The sequence below is a fragment of the Chlorocebus sabaeus genome, chromosome 1 (genome assembly GCF_047675955.1).
Source record: "Chlorocebus sabaeus isolate Y175 chromosome 1, mChlSab1.0.hap1, whole genome shotgun sequence".
Taxonomy (NCBI): domain Eukaryota; kingdom Metazoa; phylum Chordata; class Mammalia; order Primates; family Cercopithecidae; genus Chlorocebus; species Chlorocebus sabaeus.
The window spans coordinates 56,613,161-56,633,360 of NC_132904.1; the positions used below are offsets into that span (position 1 = coordinate 56,613,161).

Consider the following 20,200-nt stretch of genomic DNA (forward strand, 5'->3'; position numbering starts at 1 on the left):
CCTAATTTGGGGGAATCAATTACCCTCTGTGTCCCTGCCTCTGTGGGCTCTCTCACTGGCTCTCTCAATAGATTTCCTGGGAGGTAAAATGTGGAGAAGTTCATCAACCATAGGCACACCCTGGGCACAGCCTTGAGACAGGAGGTGAAGAATTAGGTCTAGGGTGGGTGGAGTTGGGGGTTCCTGGGCGCAAGGGTGGGGTGGGGAGGGTTTGGGGATAAAAGTTGAGAGTGGGGGCGGTATTGAGAGGGATAGTGAGAGGGCAAAGTGGGGGGTGGTGGTGGGAAACTGGGGTTTATAACTGAGGGAGAGCAAAGCCCAGCCGAGGCCTGAACAGGTGACCGGGTGGAGAACACTGTGGCCCAGCCTGGGTCCAGAGTCACCACCGCCTCCTGATCCTCTCGGATTTCTCCTCTGTGATCTGCACTTTCTCCCGTGGGGCTGAGCATGCCGCGGGGAAAGGTTGGGCAATAATGAAAAAAGAAAGGGGATGGGGCGCCTGCCACGGTAGCCACGGAGTCACATTCACAAAGTCACACACACAAGCACTCTCGCGATCTCCTACACATTCCTGTGCCGGGTCCCAGTCCGGGCCCACAGTCCCCAGACCCAGAGTCACGCCCAGCCTGGCACACTCGTTCAGAATCACAGGCACGGAGCCCACACTCCCACCCGCAAACACACACCCGCAATCGTCCTACCCTCACCCTTGTCTTGAGCTCACACAGTGGCTCACCACCCCACACAGCCCTACACACACACACATACAGCGAGCACACACACACACATACAGCTCCTCACACGCACACACTCTGGCTGTGCTTTTGTGTTTTGTCAGAATTAATGAGAAAAGTTCCCGTGCCCTGCGGGTAATTAGTGTCCTTGGAGTTAAATAAGCTAATGGCGGGCACCTCTGGCCCAAGCAATTATGTTTGTGTATTGAATAATTGATTCAAAGGGGGGGGAAGGGCCGCTAATCAGATCTGAGCATAATGAATTGATTTAATTAACAGGGGAATCTGAGGGGCCCTGGGAAATGCAGCCTTCACTTGGCTGAGGCGAGCGCGGCCCGCACCGAGGAAGGACGCGCGCGCGGCTCAGGCTCCGGCTGCGGCCCGGCCCGGGCAGCGGCTGCTCGCTAGGCTCCCGCGATCCCGGCCTGGCCGTCTCGCCCCCTCGCCGGCCCCCCAGTCCCTCCTCCTGCGCTCCCTGCCCGCGGGGCTGCGCTCCGGACTCCGATCGGTCTGCCCCCGTCGGCAGCCGCGGCTCTCGGGACTTGGCACCAGCGCTGGGCCGGCGGGAGCAGCGCAGGCGGCCGGCGGCGGGAGTCGGAGCCGCTAGCCCCTCAGTGTCCTCGGCGCTAGTCCGGCTGGAGCCTCCGGGACCATGGTGTTGGACCAGGAGGACGGTAGGTGCCCGGCGCGCGGGGCTAGGGGCGCGGGGCGGAGACTGCGGCGCTGGCCCTGCGGAGTCCACCCCGCTAGCGGTGGCAGCGCCCTCAGCACCCGGGGCCGCCTCCGGCTAATGGGTGCCTTCCCGGAAGCGCGGCGGGTGGACGTGTGCGCCGGTGCCAGGGTCGGCGGTGACCGGCTCGGCGGTGCCAGGCTCAGCGCCCGAGCTTCGTCGGCGGGATTAGGAAGTCTCCCGGTCCCAACGAGGCCGCCAGCCCTGCGCGCTCCGGCCGGGAACTTTCTCACGGACTCTTGCCGCCTTGCGGGCATCCGGAGCGCCTCTGCAACCCGCACCGCGGGCTTCCAGGCAGTGCCCACTGCCAACCAGTCTCCCAGCCTCTCTGGGTGTCTGCACGTTCCCCTTCCGTACCCTACTGCGGAACGGATCCCCGCGGGAGGGTGGGGGTGCCCACAGATCCTGCAGGTGCAGGGGTGAGGGTGCTGTCAAACTAGCAGGGTCCCTGTGGTCTGGCACTCCATAGCTTCGGCATGGGTGACATTGCCTCCGCCCCTGGCAGGGCTGGGGAGGGAGCTGACATCAGTTCACCCAGCCTGGCGTGTTGGGAAGTGCCACGCTGGCTGGGGTAGGTGGGTGGGCCATCTAGTCCAAAATATCAGGTCCAATAGAGGCGGTTTTACCTTGAAGTTAGCGAAGTTTAGGGTCCTTCAGGTTCCTTCAGCTGCCAGGTCCTTGGTGGTAATTTGGTATTAGTAGGCTTGTAGTCCTTTTCTTAAAGAGCCCCACGCCCAAACTGCAGTAAGCTTTGAACCTCACAAAATTTCCATCCATCCCTGGGTCCAACTCCTACACTTTCCACCACCAGTCTCTTGGAAGAACTCACAGCTCTGGCTGACCCAGAGAACATCTGCCACCAAGGCTGGGACAATCCCTTAGTGCCTGAAGGATGAAGTGCTGGGGCAGGAAGCTGGGAGGTTTGGGATTGAGAGGCAACTTCTGCGCTACAGGGAAACGGTCTTGCTGCCTGGCCTTCCTCTCTAGCCCGGCTAGTCCCTTGACCCACCCTACCACCACTCATTATAGTGATCAATTGTCCTTGTTTGCTCAGGACGATCTCAATTTTAGTACTGAACATTCTGCATCCTAGGAAACCCTTGAGTCACGAGGCAAACTTGGACAGTTTGTCAGTGCACACCCACAACCTTTTCAGGGCTGTGGTGCAGGGGTAGGGGAGATTTCTTTGCTATGGTGCAGATTTGGCTTGGGCCTCCATAAGGCCTAACAATTTATAACTGCAGCTTACAAGGAGATCTGTCCAGGCTCTCCAGAAACCAAAAGAGGAAAAGTTTGCCGACTGTGCACTTCTTCACTCCAGCGGGTTGCAAATTCCTGTGCATTGGCTGCTTTTGTGTAAGTAGGGGGAAGGACGAGGCATCTGAACGTGGCCAGCAGGCATCCTGATTGCACTGTGAAGTCTGTAGGTTTACTCTGTGCTGTCAACTGTGGTGGCCACAGAGAAGGGGTCCTCATCACCCCAATACCTCTCTGAGCATCACCTGTGTGGCTAGCCTGTAACTCCATCTTGGAGGCAGCTGCATTGTGTTGGGAGCAGGCCCTCTGGCTGAGGCACATCTGACAGTCTCCACCAGAGTTCTGGAATATCTAGTCTGCCTGGGCCCTCAAGCCCTGCATCCCACTATCTCCCACCCCCACTCCTAATGCAGGAACTCTTCCTCAGGACTTTCCTGCCAGGTGGAGGGGCAAATTGCTGGGACCTGCCCAGATATTTGTAAGACAGCCAGTAGCACCCGCTTTCTCCTCAAACTAACCTTGGGGATTGATAGCTGTCCTCTCCCTGCCATCCCCAGAGGCATTTCAAGGGCATTTTGGAGCACTCTTGGCTTGTTGAAGTGAGAGTACATGCTCATCACCTGTGGAATGTGTTGGGTGAAAACTACCTCCCGCAGCCCCAGGGGATCTGAGGATTCCACTCTGGTGGTGTGGGCGTGTCCCTGGACCTAGAAGCAGCTTGGGTGGGGTGAGCATGGGGGTGGGGCGAGCATGGGGGTGGGAGTTACTTGCTTGCCTGTGAGCCGAGAGAGGACATCAGATGGGATGAGTGATGTTCCTATCTGCCTCTGTCAACCCAGCAACCCCCTTCCTGGCTGGAAGGTCAAGCCACCCAAACCCTCCCAGACTTGCTGTGAAGGTTCCTCTCCAGATCAGTTTGGGAGTACTATGCTCACAACTGGGGGTGCAGAAAGAGCCACCTGTGGGCACACACAGCACCAGTCCCCTGCTGGCATGCCTTACCTGCTTCTGCAGCCCATTGCTGAGCACCCCAGGCCTGCTCTGGTCCCTGGGTTTGGGGCACAGGGCCCTGACTCCCCAAAGAGATGCCAGCCATGTGGTTGCCAATTAGGTCCCTTGGAGGCTGAGGTGAGCTGGTATTCAGACAAACTCATGGACAAGAGAGTAGAAGAGTGGCCACAGCTAACCCAGTCCTGGTTTGTGGGTCAGGGCCAGTCCCTGAAAGTGAGGAGAAGCCACCCCTGGAGGTCAGTAGTAAGGCTGCATGCAGCCCCGATGGAGTGAATGCCTCCAGTAGCACAGAGGTTTCTACAGCAAGAAGCTGCTGCTTGCCAGCCTGTAAGGCCCCGTGCGTGCTACACTGTCTAGCCCCCAGCTCTGGCGGGTGTGAGGGGCTGGCGCCAAATATGCCAGTGGCAGCAGTGCCAAAGCCTCCCTCAGACCCTGAGGGCATGGGTCTGGTGGCAGTGGCAGGGGAGAGATCAAGCTCGCAGTCCTGAGGCATGCTGAGTCTGAGCAAAATGATATATTTAACATCAAATATACTCAAGGACTATTAGGATTAAGTATTCAAGATGAGGGGGAAAGTGAAACCCTCTGAGCTGCAGATGAGGCATCTCATTAGAAGCAGTGCTTTTCTGTTTTCTCAAAGCCTGACTTCCATGCCTAGCAGAGAGGAAGATGGCTGTAGCCCCCTGCCCCCAACCCCTGTCAAGCACTGGGGCCTCCCAGGGTTTAAGGGGTAAGACCTAGCCTCCAGGTCTCCTTCAAACCAGATAATCTCCCCCAAACCCCCTGCATTGTCTGGAGTGCCACAGTTTACAAAGCATATTAACATGCATTAGCTCACCTGATCCCCACAACAACCACAGATGCAGGAAGAGTAGGTCTCCCACTTCACAACCAGGAAAACTGAGGCCCAGATAAAGAAAGAGACTTGCTAAGGTCCACTGTTGGTAATTGGCAGAGATGAGATAAAATCCCAACTGGTGGCCCTTCAGCCCCTTTCCCTTTCCCTGGGTCTAGTCCTCAGAAGTGATTGCCAGGACCAAGCCTCCAACACATCTGTCTGGACCCCTCCTTGAACTGGAGAAAAATCATTATTTCTATCCCACCCGGGAACTCTGTACTGTCTAGGCAAAGAAAAAAGACTTGGGATTTAAAAGTAGGTGGCCTTCCGGCCAGGCACAGCAGCTCACGCCTGTAATCCCAGCACTGTGGGAGGCTGAGGTGGGTGGATCATGAGGTCAGGAGTTCGAGACCAGCCTGGCCAACATGGTGAAACCCCGTCTCTACTAAAAATATACAAAAATTAGCTGGGCGTGGTGATGTGTGCCTGTAATCCCAGCTACTTGGTAGACTGAGGCAGAAGAATCACTGGAACCTGGGAGGCGGAGGTTGCAGTCAGCCAAGATCACACCACTGCACTCCAGGCTGGTCGATAGAACGAGACTCCATCTTAAAAAAAAAAGAAAAAGAAGAAAAAAGAAAGAAAAGAAAAAAGTAGGTGAATAGGTTGCCTTCCCAGGGTAGGCAGCCAGAACATCAGCCCCAGGATTCTGGGGGAGAAGCAGGGTCCAGGACAAGAGATAGACACTGTCTCTTTTCCTGCCTTATGAGTTACAGAGCAAGAATTGTCAATTTCATAATAGTAGCAGGAATCTTTGTTTTGTTCAGTGCTGTATTCCCAGTACCTTAGAACTGTGCTTGACAGATAATATACGCTCAGTAAATATTTGTAGAATGAGAAAGGCTTTCAAGGCCAGGCCTGGGCTTACTTCGAGAGAAATTGAGATAAGCTCTCCCACTCCATGGAGTTAGGATGCTTTTGGGGATGCTGCTGGGGTCAGGAGTAGTGCTGTAAGACTCAGGGTAGGATTGTTTGTGCCCTGAAGAGGGTTAACTTTGCCAGACAATCTGGGAAGCAACCAGAAACTCCGGGCAGAGCTGATAGGGAGGGAAAGGATGTGATCAGAGAAATATTGCTCGAAGAGGAGACAAAAATCAAGGCTGAGGGCCTGGGAGTAATACATGGGGTGCATCCTCCTGACAAACATTGAAGACCACGACCCTGGGATCCGAGGAGAGACGCTCACCGAGCTGGGACCTAGAGGCCTCCAGGTGGCGCTGCGGAGCCGGGCAGCCGTGCGTCTCCACTCCCCCATTAACCCGGGAGGGGAGGGGGCCTCGGGAAATGTGTGCATTTATTCAGTAGCAGGAGTGCAAACCTCATACATTGAGGGAGAAAGGCAGCGGGAGACGGCCGCGAGATTCCCCCATCTCTTTGAATATAATTTTAGATTGAGATTCAGATTAAATCCGAGGGGAAAACACTTTATGAGGCTGAAAGCTGTGTCGTTGCCAGAGCCAGGGTTATGAGCTATCAAATGCAATTACATTAAGACAGATTATACTGGGCAAATTGAGCCATTTAGAAGGTGAGAATCAAAGAAACGGCTCTGATCCTCTTTTCCCCCTTCTCTCTCCCTCTCCCTCTCTCTCTCTCTAAATTGCAGTTCGTAGTTCCTTGCAATTCTGAGGCACAAAAGTAGGTGAGACTGCTTTTGTATCTGCGAAGTGCTTCACTCCTGAATGTAATTCTAGCTGAGTGCAATCTAGGTTAAGAGCCGGACAAGCGGGTAATTAGAGCCCGCTAGCTGCCCGAGGACCGGCCGCCCCGCCGAAGCGCGCCCCGAGTCGGCGCCCTTCTCCCGGCCGAGCCTAGCTGCGGCTGGACACGGAGCGCCCGAGATGATGGTGCTGGACAAGGAGGACGGTAGGTGGCGGGCCGGGGTCTCGACGCCCCTCACCCCCTCGCCCCCTTGCCCCCCGCTGCGGCGCGCAGGCACACACACGCGGGAACACGGGCGCACACCTGCTGGGCTGTGCGGGGATTGCGGGGCGGGCGGCACGCTTGGGACCAGGGCTGGGGCATGGGGAAGCACCGGGGGACAGCCGGGCGGAACTTGCCGGGGGAGAAGGTGGGCGAGCCCCGGGCTGCATGCGCCCCGGGCCGCACGCCCCGCGGACCCAGGCCGCGAGCCAAGGAGCTGTGCACCGGCCGTGTGCTGCGCCGCGGGGCCTCGTGGAGGCTCCGGCTCCCCTGCGATCTCCGCGCCGCGGAGGTTCGCTTTGAGCATTTCGTCTCTGCGGCTGCTGCTCACACCGCAGCCATCACCCTCGCCCCCGCCGCCGAGTAACCCGAGAGGCACTGAGCGCTGAGCAAATCAGCGGCTTCGGGGAGAATCGGACTCCAGAGCTCGGGGCAAGCGGGAGCGCGGGAGGACGGCGCGAGAGCCGGGGTGCCCGGCAGGCGAGGGGAAGGCGGTTTGGACCCTCGGGGCACATCTCCATGAGCGTGACTCGATGAGAAAGAGAGCCACCTCTTGTGCTGGCCCGCTATCTCCCTGTCTCTTTGAGCGCGGAGGCGGGAGTTTGGCCCAGAGGAAGAAAGTGTCCCGCCGCCGGCCAGTAGCACTCGTGCGGGGGCGGCTGCGAGAATGGCACGGACCTTCAGTGGTCGAGCCTCAATGCGCCCTAGAAAACTGCAGGGCACGGGAAAGGTCGGAACAGAGGAGCCCATAGCTGCTGGAAGCCACTAGCAGGTGGTCCCATAGACCCCAAAGCCTTCCTGGCAGGGAGTGCCCTGCAGTTAAGTGTCCTAGAAGGTTGAGGATCCCAGCCCCCTTGAGGGGAAAGCCAAGTGGGTGCCCTAAGATGAGTCCCCAGGGTCAGGAGAGAGGCAGTACCCTGGCTGTCCCAGGACCTTAGGTGAGGCCTATGTGTTGGTGGTGTAGGGGCATTTGTGATTGTTGGTGTCCTTGCTGCCGCCGGCGTTCTGCCATTGGTGAGGTACCAAAAGGGTAGGTTTGCTTTGAGTCAGCGGGAATCCTCTTAAAGTGACTGTAGTGGCCATCCTCTGACCTTCCACTCAGGAGTCTCTGCTGGGCCCGTGCCCGCTGGACCCGTGCCCTCTGCCCCCGGGGCAGCGTTGTTATTGATGTGACCAGTTGGTGAAAACGCAAAGCTAAGTGACTTGCTCAGGGTCACACAGGATGCTCGCATTGCTGCTGCCAGGTGCTGATGCCCCCGGGCTGCCTACTGTCTTCTGAGACATCCAGCAGGGAAGTGGAACTTGAAGTATCTGGCCTGGGGGTGGCATCTAGGAGGCTCTGTGGCTCTCAGTATGCGTGTAGGAAGAGAGAGGATGGGGGAAACCTCAGTGCTTCTGGGCTAGCTGGGGTGGGACATCATCTTCAGTATGTCTTCTCTATTCACAAGGACCCCTTCCTTGGAGCCCCATGTAGGCCATCGGAGAACTTCATATAGAATGAAAAGGAGAAGAAGGGGTCTGGGGTCAGGCCAGACAGGGAGGGAGGAGACCTTGATTTAGTGGCTTTCATCACGAACTCCTCATGTTACTTTGGAACAGTCATGCTTCACTTTCCCTCTTGGTAAAAATGAAAGGCTTGGAGAAGCCAGGACAGAGGGCACTTCCTTGGTACCTGGGGATATTGTCACTATGGGGAGCATGTAGGGTTCATCTTTAGCAGAGGTTATTTGGCATGCTTGGCTCCCCAGGCCCAAGCCAGGAATCCAGAAGACTCAGGCTCTGTACATGGGAGGCCTCAGGCCAGGGAGATTGGTCTCATGCCAGCAAGATGACACCCCCTACCTGCACCCAGGATCTTGCTCTGCCCAAGCACCTTATGATGCCTCTGGCTCTGAGATAATACAAAAGGTTTCAGATGAGCCTTGAGTGGGAATGGATTTCTGGAGGTCATTTTAGCCAGCTCTCTGCCTCCAAATTGCGGTGTACCTCAAGCACCCTGGGCAGATGTTTCTTCTGGTTTCTGTTAGAGCTGTGAAACAGAGCTCCAGATGCCCCTCTATCCCCAGCCTGTCCAGTCTAAACAATATGGTGCCCACTACCATGGAGCTGCTGAGCTTTGGGGTCTCTTACAGCACAAGCACAGCCACTGGGGTCCTAAGCAGCCACCTATTCTTGTCCTGCCCAGCCTATAGCTGTCTTTCAAAAGCGACCTTTCTGCTCATGCATCTGCACTCCACTCCCTGTTAAGAGGAGTCTGGCCTCCCCTAGTTCCAGGAAACCTTGAAGATGGCACCTTCAATGGAGGAGGGAGAAAGGTTCTGGATCCACTCATCTGCTCCTCCAAACCAACCACCTAACTCCTTCCTGAACACTTCTGCCCTCTCAGCAGGTGGCTACCTGAACTGGGTGGCAGCATTCCCCCACCCCCCAGGTCCCCCAAAGGGTGCGTTCCCTGCATACAGCACCTTTTGTCTGGCTGCAGCAGGGACTCAGGGCTGCTATTAACCACCCCCAACGCCTTTTCTCCACCTGACAGCATCTTGTCGGGAGAGGCTGGGGCTCCTCTGGTTGAAGTCGGGTCTGCCAGCTGCCGAGGACCAAAGCTCCCGCTCTGCTGGGCTGCAGGGCTTTCATGTTGCACTTCTGAAAGATAATAAAATATCAATCGTTTTGCCGTAGCAACGGGTTTAAGAGACTTTCTGAAGTATTGAATCGTCAGAAAAAAATTTTTTTTTTTTGCTTTTAAGCACAGTGCATTATTAATAAAGTAATCCATTAGGTCGAGCAGTGAAGGGTCACCACAGAGACGGAAAGATCTGTTTTGCAAACGGTTAAACTTCGAGTTTTAAGATTAATTGCTTTCATTTGGATGCTTGCTCTTGGCCTAGCCATCTCCACTTTACTGGAACTCAGGGTCCGGGCTTTCTAAATGCTGCTGGGTCTGCCTGTCAGCGAAAGGCAGCTGAGCTCCAACTTTCCCGGAGAAACAGCCCTTCTTCCCCTGGCACCTGCGGCTTGGGCTGGCACCAGGCAGTGGGCTTTTGGGGAGGGTTAAAGTCCCAGGGGAGCAAAGAGAGCTATAGCTCTGAACCCTACCCAAGTCAAATGAGCCCTTGGGCTGTTTGAGAAGAGGCCTTTGAGTAGGAGCAGACAGCAGAGAGTCTGAGAGGGCCCAAGAACAGTGAGAGCTTTGGTCTGTGGGGGACTGGGCAGGAGAGGATGCTGGGGCATCCAGCTGGGGATGCTGGGATACTCTCAGGTGCACACAGGAGAAGGGCAGGGCTGGGTATAAACGGTCTTTGCAAAGGCCCAGCAGGAAGGTGGGGATGACCACAGGAAGCAGCAGGCGGGTTGTGGAACTAAACACCAGACATGATTCCTAGAGCATTTTTAATAAGTAAAAATGCCAAAGAGAGTGAAGCTGGACTGAGGAGGACCAGACAGTGGAGTCTTTAATTGTTAATGACCGCTAGAAGCACAGCCTCCACAGCTGACTCAGTTGATCTACCAGAACCGGCACATGGCTATGCTTGGGTACGAACCAGCCCTTGCTGGGCCACCAGTAGGATTTCCTAGGATAGACCCTCATGTTCTAGGCCACAGAGAGTCCTGGGGCCTCTCCTGGCAGAGTGTGCTCACCACTGTCCCAGCCCTGGAGAGGCAGGCAGGCCCTGATGCTGTTGCATGCCAGAGACCCCAGCCCATCAGCAGGAAGGCAGAGCCAAGTGGACACTGCTGCCTGCTGAGGCCTGGTAAAGGCCTTGTGAGTCTGGCAGGGTGGGGACCAAATCGTGCACTTGCCCAGTGCCTAGAAGCAGGGGAGTGGGAGGGTTACCATCTGCATCTACCATAACCAGCCCCAGCGGCAGCCCTCCTTTCTGCTGGGAATGAGGCATCACATCCTGAGCTGCACATACAGCTGCTTCCCCTTCCTGCCCAAACTTAGCCAGGCAGAGTGTCTGTAAAGATGGGTAACCCCCGCCCACACACACACACATACACACACACACATACACACACACACACACACACACCCGAGCCTTGGGTGAAGAAGCAGGTGCTTCTCTCTGTTCCCTGCTCTTCCATTCATTTGCTCACACAGAGCAGCACTAAGAGGGGGACAGGGAAACAACATAAATTGGTCTGTCGTCCAGAATCCATGTCTCGCTAATGTACCCAGATTAACTCAACTGTAAATTGTCTCCTTGGATGGTGGTGTCTTGCTAAAAGTTTCCCATATGATTCATGATTTGGATTGCTTTTAACAGCTATTGGCTAAGCAAGCCGGTGACTGTACAAGGTGATGCAATTGGCATTAGTGAGGGGAGGCACGGGAGCGTGTAATGCAGTCAATACTGCATTAACTACTGATGCCCAATTACAGGGAGCAGGAGAGAGCTTTTCAGGAGCATTAGGACTGGGGGAAGCTGAGATCACTGGCTGCTGCTCGCCTAAAAGCTTCACCCTTTGGATGCCGGGGCTCAGTGCTGGCATGGCCACTCACTTGGCCTCTGTGGTTGTGGGAACTGCCTTTTTCTCTTGCGTCTGTTTCTGAACATGTCCCACAAAGATGCCTTTAGCACATGAAAATGGACGTTTCCCTAAAGCTGGGACCCGCCTCTCCCTCCCGAGAATTGATTCCTTACTTCACCCTGTGTCACCCTGTGTCCCAGAGTCAGACCAGGTGGCTGCCCCATGAGCTTCCATTTAAGGAACTTCACAGCAGGCCCTATTTGTGGGCAGCACCAAGAGGAGGTCTATTTTGGTCTCTCACCCTTGGAACAGATGGGTGATTGCCAGTGAGCACTGGCAGTTGACTCCCTGTGGTCATGGGCAAAGGAAACACGAGGTTCAGCCATGGCCCAGGGCGAGGCTGACACAGTTGGGAGGTGGACGTGGCTAGACAGGTTGTGCTGTCTGAGCAGAAGGCAGAGCTGTGATGGTGCAGCTAGGGAAGGCTGGGGGCCAGTGACTTGAGCCATGTTGGGGTCTAGAGCAGATGCAGGTCCAGGGAGTTAGGAGATCCCTCCAGAGCTGTGCCTCCATGTAGCAGGGAGGCCAAGGCTGTTGCTGGATCCATCTCCAGGGTCTAGAGGGCCTCCCAGAAAGCCCTGTTCAGGGACGCTGAGAAGACTAGAAGATGTTAGGGCAGAAGGTAGAGGAAAGGACATGGGTGTCCCAGTGTGCCAGGTACTGTTTGACTTGCTGCCACTTCTGTCATTGCACTAAGCTATGCAGGTCCAGTATGTCCACTGTGATTTTGTGTTCCACGCCCACCCAGTGTAGAGGTTGCTTGCCTCTAAACCTTTGCCTCTCTACCTTCTCATCTCTACAGTGAGAACAGCCATACCTAATTGGCAGGATTATACTCAGGATTAAGTGAGATACTGTCCATGTACACATTTGATGAGCCAGAAAGCCTCATGGCTGTGTGGAGCAACATTGCTCCGTATTCAGTTACAGTATGATCTGAAATAACTCTGTGTCCAGTCCAGTACTTTGTTCACTGGTAAGCACTGGGTCTGTACCCTCACTCTGCCAGTTTATTTATCATGGCCCTTAATCATTGCTGCCTGGGAGGAAGGCTGACCTCACTACTTGCCCACATCCAGATCCCCACGGCAGGTGGCACCTTGGGAAGAGGTCTCTAAAACCACTCTTTGCAAATTCCTCCATTTATAGGTGGAAGTCGAGGTTCAAATAGGGCAAAAGGGCTGCCTAGGGTTCCATGAGGAATTGGAGCCTAGAGCATCAGCATCTTTTTGCCATGCCTTCTGCCCTAGCCCCGAGGCGTGATGAGGCTGGGTAGTAGAAAACTCTGATTACAGCAAACATCAACTGGACTGGGACTACGGACCACGTGCTTGGGTGTCCCAGTTTTACCCCTTGCCAGCCTACTGACAGCCCAGAAGATGCAGTTCTATCCTCAGATGTAGGTGAAAGGTGCTGATGGACACTCACATCTGTCCTGGTCCTTTTGAAGTGGAGAAGCCCCAGAGGTTCCTATGGCATGTATCCCATCTTGCTTCCCTGTCCTGTCTGGAGTTGGAGGACATTGAGACATGCAAGATGTCCTTCCATTCCCAGGCTTAGCTCTTTGTGGTGCTGCTAGAGTGAGTTTTCCTGGCAGACCCATATTTGGGATTGGACTACACCAGTAGAGTCAACTTGTCCTGGCTTGTAAGATATTCTGTGCATCTCTTCCCAACTCTGAGTTCAGAGACACTGCATTGGTAGCTTGAAATCAGCCACAATTTGTACCATGGACATAAGCAAACACTACAAATCAGGGCGTTTTCCCAAAGACTTGGTTGTTAAGCATGCATCAGCACATCACCGGATTGCATTCATCTGGGACTCTGGACCTACCTTTTTGTCCTCTGCTACCGCCATTCTCATCTCACCTACTATCTTTCTCCTGGTGCTCATTACAACCAGTCTGACCAAACCTCTGCTACCCTGGCATCCTGCCTGAGGCCTACTGCTGCTTTGACCATCACACTAAACTATGCAGGTTTAGTATATCTACTCTGGTTTTGGGTTCCATGAAGACTCAGCATTTGCCTCTATTCCCTTGCTCCTATATCCTCCTTGCCTGGCATGCCCTTTCTCCTTTAGTTGGCTGAGGTTTCTCCCAGACCATTCCAGACCATGCTCAGAGACACATCCACCAAACCTAGCAACAATTTGTTCACCACTGGTGGGTATGTGTTCATTTCGTGTTCTGTCTAAGGCAGGAGTCCACAGTAGCAGATACAATTAGGGGAAAAGTAAAAGCAGGTGGTGTGAGAGGAGTGAGTAGGTTGGTCCAGATTGCAGGGGCAGCTGCCCAGTGTGAAGGCCCATGGGCTCAGATCACTAGCTCCTCCCTCCTGTCCCTTCCCCTGGAGGTCAACTGGGCTTTCTTGAGTGGCCTCCTGTCTTCAGGTGTAGTCTGCTAGCATGATTCAGAAAACCTGGGTTTTGTCCCAGCTGACTGCTGTGTGACTTCAGGCAATGCACTGGGCCTCAGTTTTCTCATCCCTACAAAGGGTGGAACACCTAACTGGCACTTTATGTCCAAGCACACACTTGGTAAACCAGAAAGTTTCATGCTTGTGTGAATTGACATTGCTCTCTACAGTTACAGTATGATCTTTTGGCTTTGGCCTCTCAGCCTTTAGGAGTCATAAAACACAATGGCTATCATTATACTGAACCCTTACTTAAAAGTGCGGCATTTTGCCGTCTATATGTATCAAGTAGTTATTGCTGCGTAATCAGTTACCCTAAAATGTAGAGCCTCAACACAATAAGCATTTATTTAACTTGAAAATCTGTGGGTCAGTGATTTAAGCAGGGCTTGGCTGAGCAGTTTTTCTGGTTTCAGATGGGCTCACTCACACCTGGAGGATGGAGGATGGCTGATCAGTTGGATGCTGGGTGTGAAAAGACTGCGAGGCCCTCATTAGCCAGTAGGCTTGTCCGACTTGTTCTTATGGCAGAGACCGGTCCAGAAGGTGTGGAAGCACACAAGGCTTCTCTTTTTTGAGAGAGTCTCGCTCTATTGTTCAGACTGGAGCGCAGTGGCACAATCACAGCTTCCTGCAGCCTTGACCTTTTGGGCTGAAGTGATCCTCCTTCTTCAGCCTCCCAAGTAGCTGAGACTATATCACCATGCCTAGCTAATTTTCGTATTTTTTGTAGAGATGAGATTTCACTATGTTGCCCAGTCTGGTCTTGAACTCCTGGGATCCATCGATCCACCTGCCTCAGCCTCCCAAAGTGCTGGGATTACAAACGTGTGCCACCACGCACCGCCGCACCTGGCCTACACAAGGCTTCTGAGGCCAAGGTTTGGCACTGGGATGTTGTCACTTCTGCTGCATTCTATTGGCCAAAATAAATCACAAGGCCAACCCAAGTTCAAAGGGTGGAGAAGCAGATTCTGCTCTTGAAGGTAGGAGGTGAAAGTCATAACAAATGGTGTGGCTATGGGGAAGGGTAGCAAATTGGGGTCATTTTTGTAATCAGTCCACCAAGCATCTTCCATATATAATCTCATTTAATACCCCTAAGAACCTTAGGAAGAAGCTACTATTACCCTCATTTTACAGATGAGAAAATTGTTGTACAAAGAGATTGAGTAATTGGTTCCAGCTCCTACAGCTCAAGAGTGCTAGAGCTGGGCTGTGAACCCAGGCAGGTTGACTGCAGAGTCAGTGCACTCACTCTCTGTGCTCTGTCTGCTCCCTTTTCCAGCTGTCAGACATGAGGATGCAGAGAAAGACTCTCAGAGTTCAAGGAAAGGTGAGGAACCTTCAAGATGACTTGGGGTGGAAGGAAGCTTGCTGTGGGCAGTTTGAGGGGGGCTTCCATGGGAGCCCAGCTCCATTCCTCCCAGAGCCACCCTGGCAGGGGAGGGACCATAATGAGGTCAGTCCCCATTGCCTCTTTCAGGTTTTCCTCTCTGTCCTGCAAAGCCACTAGACAACTTGAAAGGATGTGATGCTCTGTGTTCCCAGAGCTGACTTAGACCTGGGCATATATGCAGATGCAGCAAGGTGAGAATCAATTCATTGGTTGGCCCCTAGCCTCAAAATGGGGTGGTAAGTGGGCTGGTGAGAGGCCTGTGTACATTCATAAACCAGCTGATTGAAAAGCAATATTTCAGATAAATACAAGCCAGCGATCTATCAGTGGTTGTAATAAAACCCAGGCTTCAGGCTGTGATTTTATTTTGAAATAATAAGAATTGCTTGATTCTTTTTACTTGAGTTACCATGGTAATTCCGGCGTGGAGCAGTGTTATATTGATTTAGAAAGTGGACAGTAATATTTCTTTTGTGTTATTCTGTTTCTAGGCCTTGATTTCTAATTTCCACTTGGAGATTACTTTTATAAATTTCTTAAGTCCTTCCACTTTTTTTTCCTCTCACAGTATAATTTTCCTCTCATACGCTGCTATGTTCTGAGCTTATTGGTTTGCTCTTATTTTAAATTAAACTTGCTGGTTTCAAATATTGAAATGACATCTTTGTCTGTGTCTGTACTTTGGTTTAGCAAAATATTACAGTCTGACGCTTTCTGCTTAATAATTTAAGGGAGGCATTCTGTCGGCCCTCACTGGGTGCTGATAACTTATGACTCAACCAACGCAGGCCTTAAACTCCTGACATTTTAATATTGTGTGGCGGGAGTGGCTGCCCTTCTTCTCTGAGTCTCCGTGGGGAAAAATTCGTGTGGTACCCCAGAAAGGAGTTTTAATAAATCCACTTTGCTGGTTGGCGTGATGACTTGATAGAGAGCAGGAGAGCAGGATAGAGAAGACCCACTCTTGCCAGACAAGTGGGAGCAGCGCTGGCCTGGGCTCCTACAGTCCTGCTCCATCCTGCGTGTCCTCTTCCCTCAATCTTTAAAAACCCTAATCCCTGACGACAGTATCCAGGGAGGACTGAGTGGGGCTCCCTGTGGGTGCCATCGGAATGTTCAAACTCTCTGATTCTCAGTTTTCCTTTTGTAAAACAAGTGGAATTAGCATGGGCTTTGAGTCACACAGGTTCAAATCCTGTCTCTGCTGCTAAGTCATTCTGATGAGTAAATTCTACTAATAATTTCAAGTAGTAAAATGGGTATGAACACGGTTACCTTTTAAGTCTGTTGAGACTTGATCAGGCAAAACTTCTGACAGTCTTGCAGATGATTGGTGTCATTTCCCTGTCCTCCCTGGGGTACTGGTGAGAGCAGGGGAGACAGGGGAAGTGGATGTGCTTTGGAAAACTTGCCCTGCTCCAGACAGGCCTGGGGTTCCCAGCCCTGGGAGGTTTACTCTTTGGAAAGGACTCACAGCTGTGGCTCCTTGAGGACGTGAAGCAGCTTCTCCCACTTTCCTCCTTTGCCCAGCTGAGGGCAGGGGGCCTGGGTAGGGCAGCTGGAGACAGGGCTCTGTCCTCTGGGCTCCTCTCCTCAGAACACTCCACCTCAAGGCCTGTGCTCTAGGAGGAAGTTCACAACAACCTGGGTTGTCAGGCAGAGAGCTGTCTGCAGGGCCCCCTCTCAATGGCCTGAGGAGAGGGCCCTTCTCCACAGAGTATGTATGCCAGTGTGACAGTGTATTAATTCTCTACAGCTGTGTAACACATTACTTCCAAAATTAGCAGCTAGAAACAATACCCACTTATTCTCTCATTGCTGTGGGACAGGAATCTTTACGGGGTTCTCTGCTCTGGGGTTTCTCTCAGACTGTGATCAAGATGTCACCTGGGGCTGTGGGTTCATCTCAAGATTCATGTGGGGTTGTTTCAAGCTCAGTAATTTAGTTGCTGGCAGAATGCAGTTCCTCACGGGCTGCTAGACTGAGAGCCTCCATGCCTTGCTGGCTGCGGTGGCCATGCCGTATGGGCCTCTCCAACGTGGCTGCCAGCTTCCTGAAAGCCATTGAAAGACAGTGTCTGCTCACAAGAAGAAAGTCTGTCTACGAATCACAGATGTGACGTTTCATCACCTTTGCTGTGTTTCCTTCCTCGGGAGCAAGCCTCTAGGTCTAACCCACACTCAAGGAAGTGGGGCAGATGACATAAGGGTGTGAGTGCCAGGGGGCAGGATCACTGGGGACCATCTTAGAAGGTGGCCTGACATGAGAGGCCAGCCTCTGGAATAGCAGCTGCCTCCAGAGAGAACGCCTCACCAGCTCCATTCCCAGGAGGCCTCCTGGGTCACCTCATGCCAGGGAAGAGCACAGATGTCTCAGAGTCTATCATTTCATCTTCACAACACCCTTGGGAGGCTAAGAGGACAAATACTAGCTCCATTTTGCAGAGGACTAGGTTGTGTCCAGAGAGGAAAAGATGCTTGCCTGGGAAACCCCAGCAAGCTGGCATGTGGAAGAGTTTAGGCGAGAACCAGGCCCCGCCTGCCATGAGCCTGGGGAGGTGGCGGTAAAGACACTCGTGGGCCCTCCCTAGCTCTAGCTGTGGGAGGGATGGTGCTGAATATGTGTGGACACACACACACACTCTCACACACACACACAAACTCCCACAAACATGCACGCACACTACATGCCCACTACACACCCCCATACACACCACACACACACCTATACACACACATATGCTCACATACACACATTCACACACACATGCACACCCACACAGACACATGCACTGTCTCTCACACACACTCACACACACCATACACACACACACACCTGGACCAGGGCTGGGGGCTGCTGGATTTTGTTCTCACAGGTGGTCAGTTTTCCAAAGCTGGGACGGCCCTACAAAGCCGCCCCAGTGGGGTCTATCACCCCAGGGTCTCCCTTCTCAGTCCGCCGGGATGATACCCGCAGAGGAGGTGAGGGTGGTTCCTTCCTGAGCCAGCCTCCCCGCTGCTGTTGGATTGAGGGCCCCACCTCTTTCCTGGCTGTTACAGGGGCAATGGAGGCGGCGTTTTGAGGCAGCCTGGGCAGAGGTAGTGTCGGCAATTCCTCACGTGGGAGCAGGGTGGAGGAGGCTCTCCTGTGGGCTGGAGCACTCCCATAAGCAGGTTGGTGAGCACGGGGCTGGGAGCCAGAACTGCTGCATCCACATCCCAGCTCTGCCACCACCTCACAGTGTGTCCTTGGGCTGGTCCCTTCCCCTTTCTGGGTCTTGGTTTCCCCATTTTCATTCCCAGAGTGCCTGCCGGCTTCATACCGTGTGGCGTCGTATATGGAGACATGACTATTGGGGAATGGGTGTGGCAGGGCCAGGCCAGCAGAAAGGAACTCCCAGTGAGGTCTCTTTCTCTTTCATTGGTCTCCTAGGGTCGGGACACACAGTTTCCCAGGTGAGAGCATCTGTAGCCCTCAGCCCTCCACACTTGGTCTTGTCACACTCAATCCAGGTGGAAAGCCCTGTCCCCTGCTGTTTGCAGGTAGAGTCTCAATTAGGAGGCCGAGGGGACCCCTGGAGTAGGTTCAGAGACTCGAGGCCAGTGAGTGGAAGTCACAGCCTTGGACTGAGAGTACCCCAGTCAATTACATCCTTTTATGGCTGGGGAAACTAAGGCACTGAGAAGCGTCTGCTTCCTTTCTCAGCTGAGTGTCTCTGAGATACTTTCTGAGTAGAAATATCTGTGCCCAGCAGACGCTGCATCTGACTGGCATGGGGCCTTGAGGCTGCACCCCAGCTCTGTCAGTCAGAGGCCATCTCTTCCAGGCAGCCGCTCTCCCCCAGCCAGAAGCTGTTTCCCATCCATGAGGCATCTTCTTGGCAGGGGCCAGGGCTCTGGGGAGCAGTGGGCAGTGGGCAGGGCTCCCTCAGGCACCTGGTTCCAAGCTGGCACTCCACCCAAATGCAGAGTTCAATGCTTTGACCTGCCTTTGTGCCCTGAGGATGTTTTCATGCTATTCTTTGACCCTCAGAGTGCTTATCAGATCACTGCTAAAATATGCCTTCGACATGAGCATAAGATCTCATTAGTATTATTGAGATATTATTCTCCAAAAAAAGATCCATGAAAAAATTAAAATTGGTTGAAATAATTAACACAAAGTAAAACTGGCAACAACTAAGACTGCACCTGGTAAAGTATGTTACCGACTAAAAATTGACAGAAGAATCAAATCTTCCTGAGAAGTTTAGAGCTGGTGAAGCTGGCTCGGGAAGCGTTTTCTGGTAGAAATAATTGCCAGAAAAGAATCCCAACAGCGGCAAAAACTCGAATTTGTGAGATCTGATGTGAGCCAAAAGCTGATCATAAGCCAATAGTCACCTTTAACAATTTAAAAATAATTGATCCCGATGAAAATAATCTCCACAAAATTCAAAAAAAATGGGGAAGGGTGAAGGAATGGTTTCACACGAATGAATAGAAAAGTGATCAAGGAATTAATTGACTTAATGAAGCTCATTAAGAGTTACTTTATTGATGAAAAATTCTCAGTGTTGGTATTATTCTTATTAAAATGTAGATGTTAAGGGCTAGCCCCTACTAGTAGATGCTTAGTAAATATTTGTTGAGCGGATAATGAATGAATGGGTTTATAGGTGAAGGAGGTCAGGAGAGGATCAGAGAGAATCAAAAGGATTCCTTTGTCCTAGAAAGAGGACAAGGAACCCCAGGTTCAAGACTGCAGAGGCCATTGTGACTGGAGCTTGGGGCATCATCAGTGAGGCTGCAGGGTGGTCGGGGCTGGCAGCGGCACATTGTGCGGAGCCTTGCAGGCCGTGGGTAGCAGTTCCAGTTTCCCTACATCCTCAGGGGGTGCATGTGCAGGTTTGTTACATGTTACATGGGTATATTGCATGGTGGTGAGGTTCAGGGTATGACAGATCCTGTCACCCATCAGTGTCTGTTGTTCCCATCTTTATGTCCATGTGTACAACAGGACACCTTTGAATGGCTTGAGGTAGAAGCAAGATTCTTGCTCAAATTTACATTTCATTAAGACCATTTGGATTACTCTGTGGAGAGCAAATGAGAGGGGATAAAACTAGAGGCAGAGAAAGCAGCACATGATGGGGAGGGAGGGGTTCTTTTTCAGCTGTACAGACGGACCTCTCCCCATCCCTCCAGCTTCAGATGGCCCCACACTCCTGCCTGCCTCCCTTCAGTTTCCTCCAGAGCTTGCAGACTGGGTGTGTGCAGGGTGAGGCAGGTGGGGGTCTGGGTTGGTCAGAGGAG

The 20,200-nt window shown here is 53.0% G+C and overlaps 1 protein-coding gene across 3 annotated transcripts in view; it reads left to right on the top strand.

Moving 5' to 3' along the window:
• Window positions 1-361: 361 nt before the first annotated feature.
• LMO1 (LIM domain only 1) overlaps window positions 362-20,200 on the top strand; it is a 45,679-nt gene continuing 25,840 nt past the window's right edge. Inside the window, exons 1-2 of one of the 3 annotated variants that reach the window (XM_037999755.2) lie at window positions 362-1,408; window positions 6,237-6,496. In XM_037999755.2, coding sequence (XP_037855683.1) covers window positions 6,472-6,496 — 25 coding nt within the window. In that variant the 5' untranslated portion in view covers window positions 362-1,408; window positions 6,237-6,471. Of the gene's footprint in view, window positions 1,409-5,946; window positions 6,497-20,200 lie in introns of those variants that run through there. The other 2 variants (XM_037999756.2, XM_008007747.3) reach the window with 2 other exon arrangements.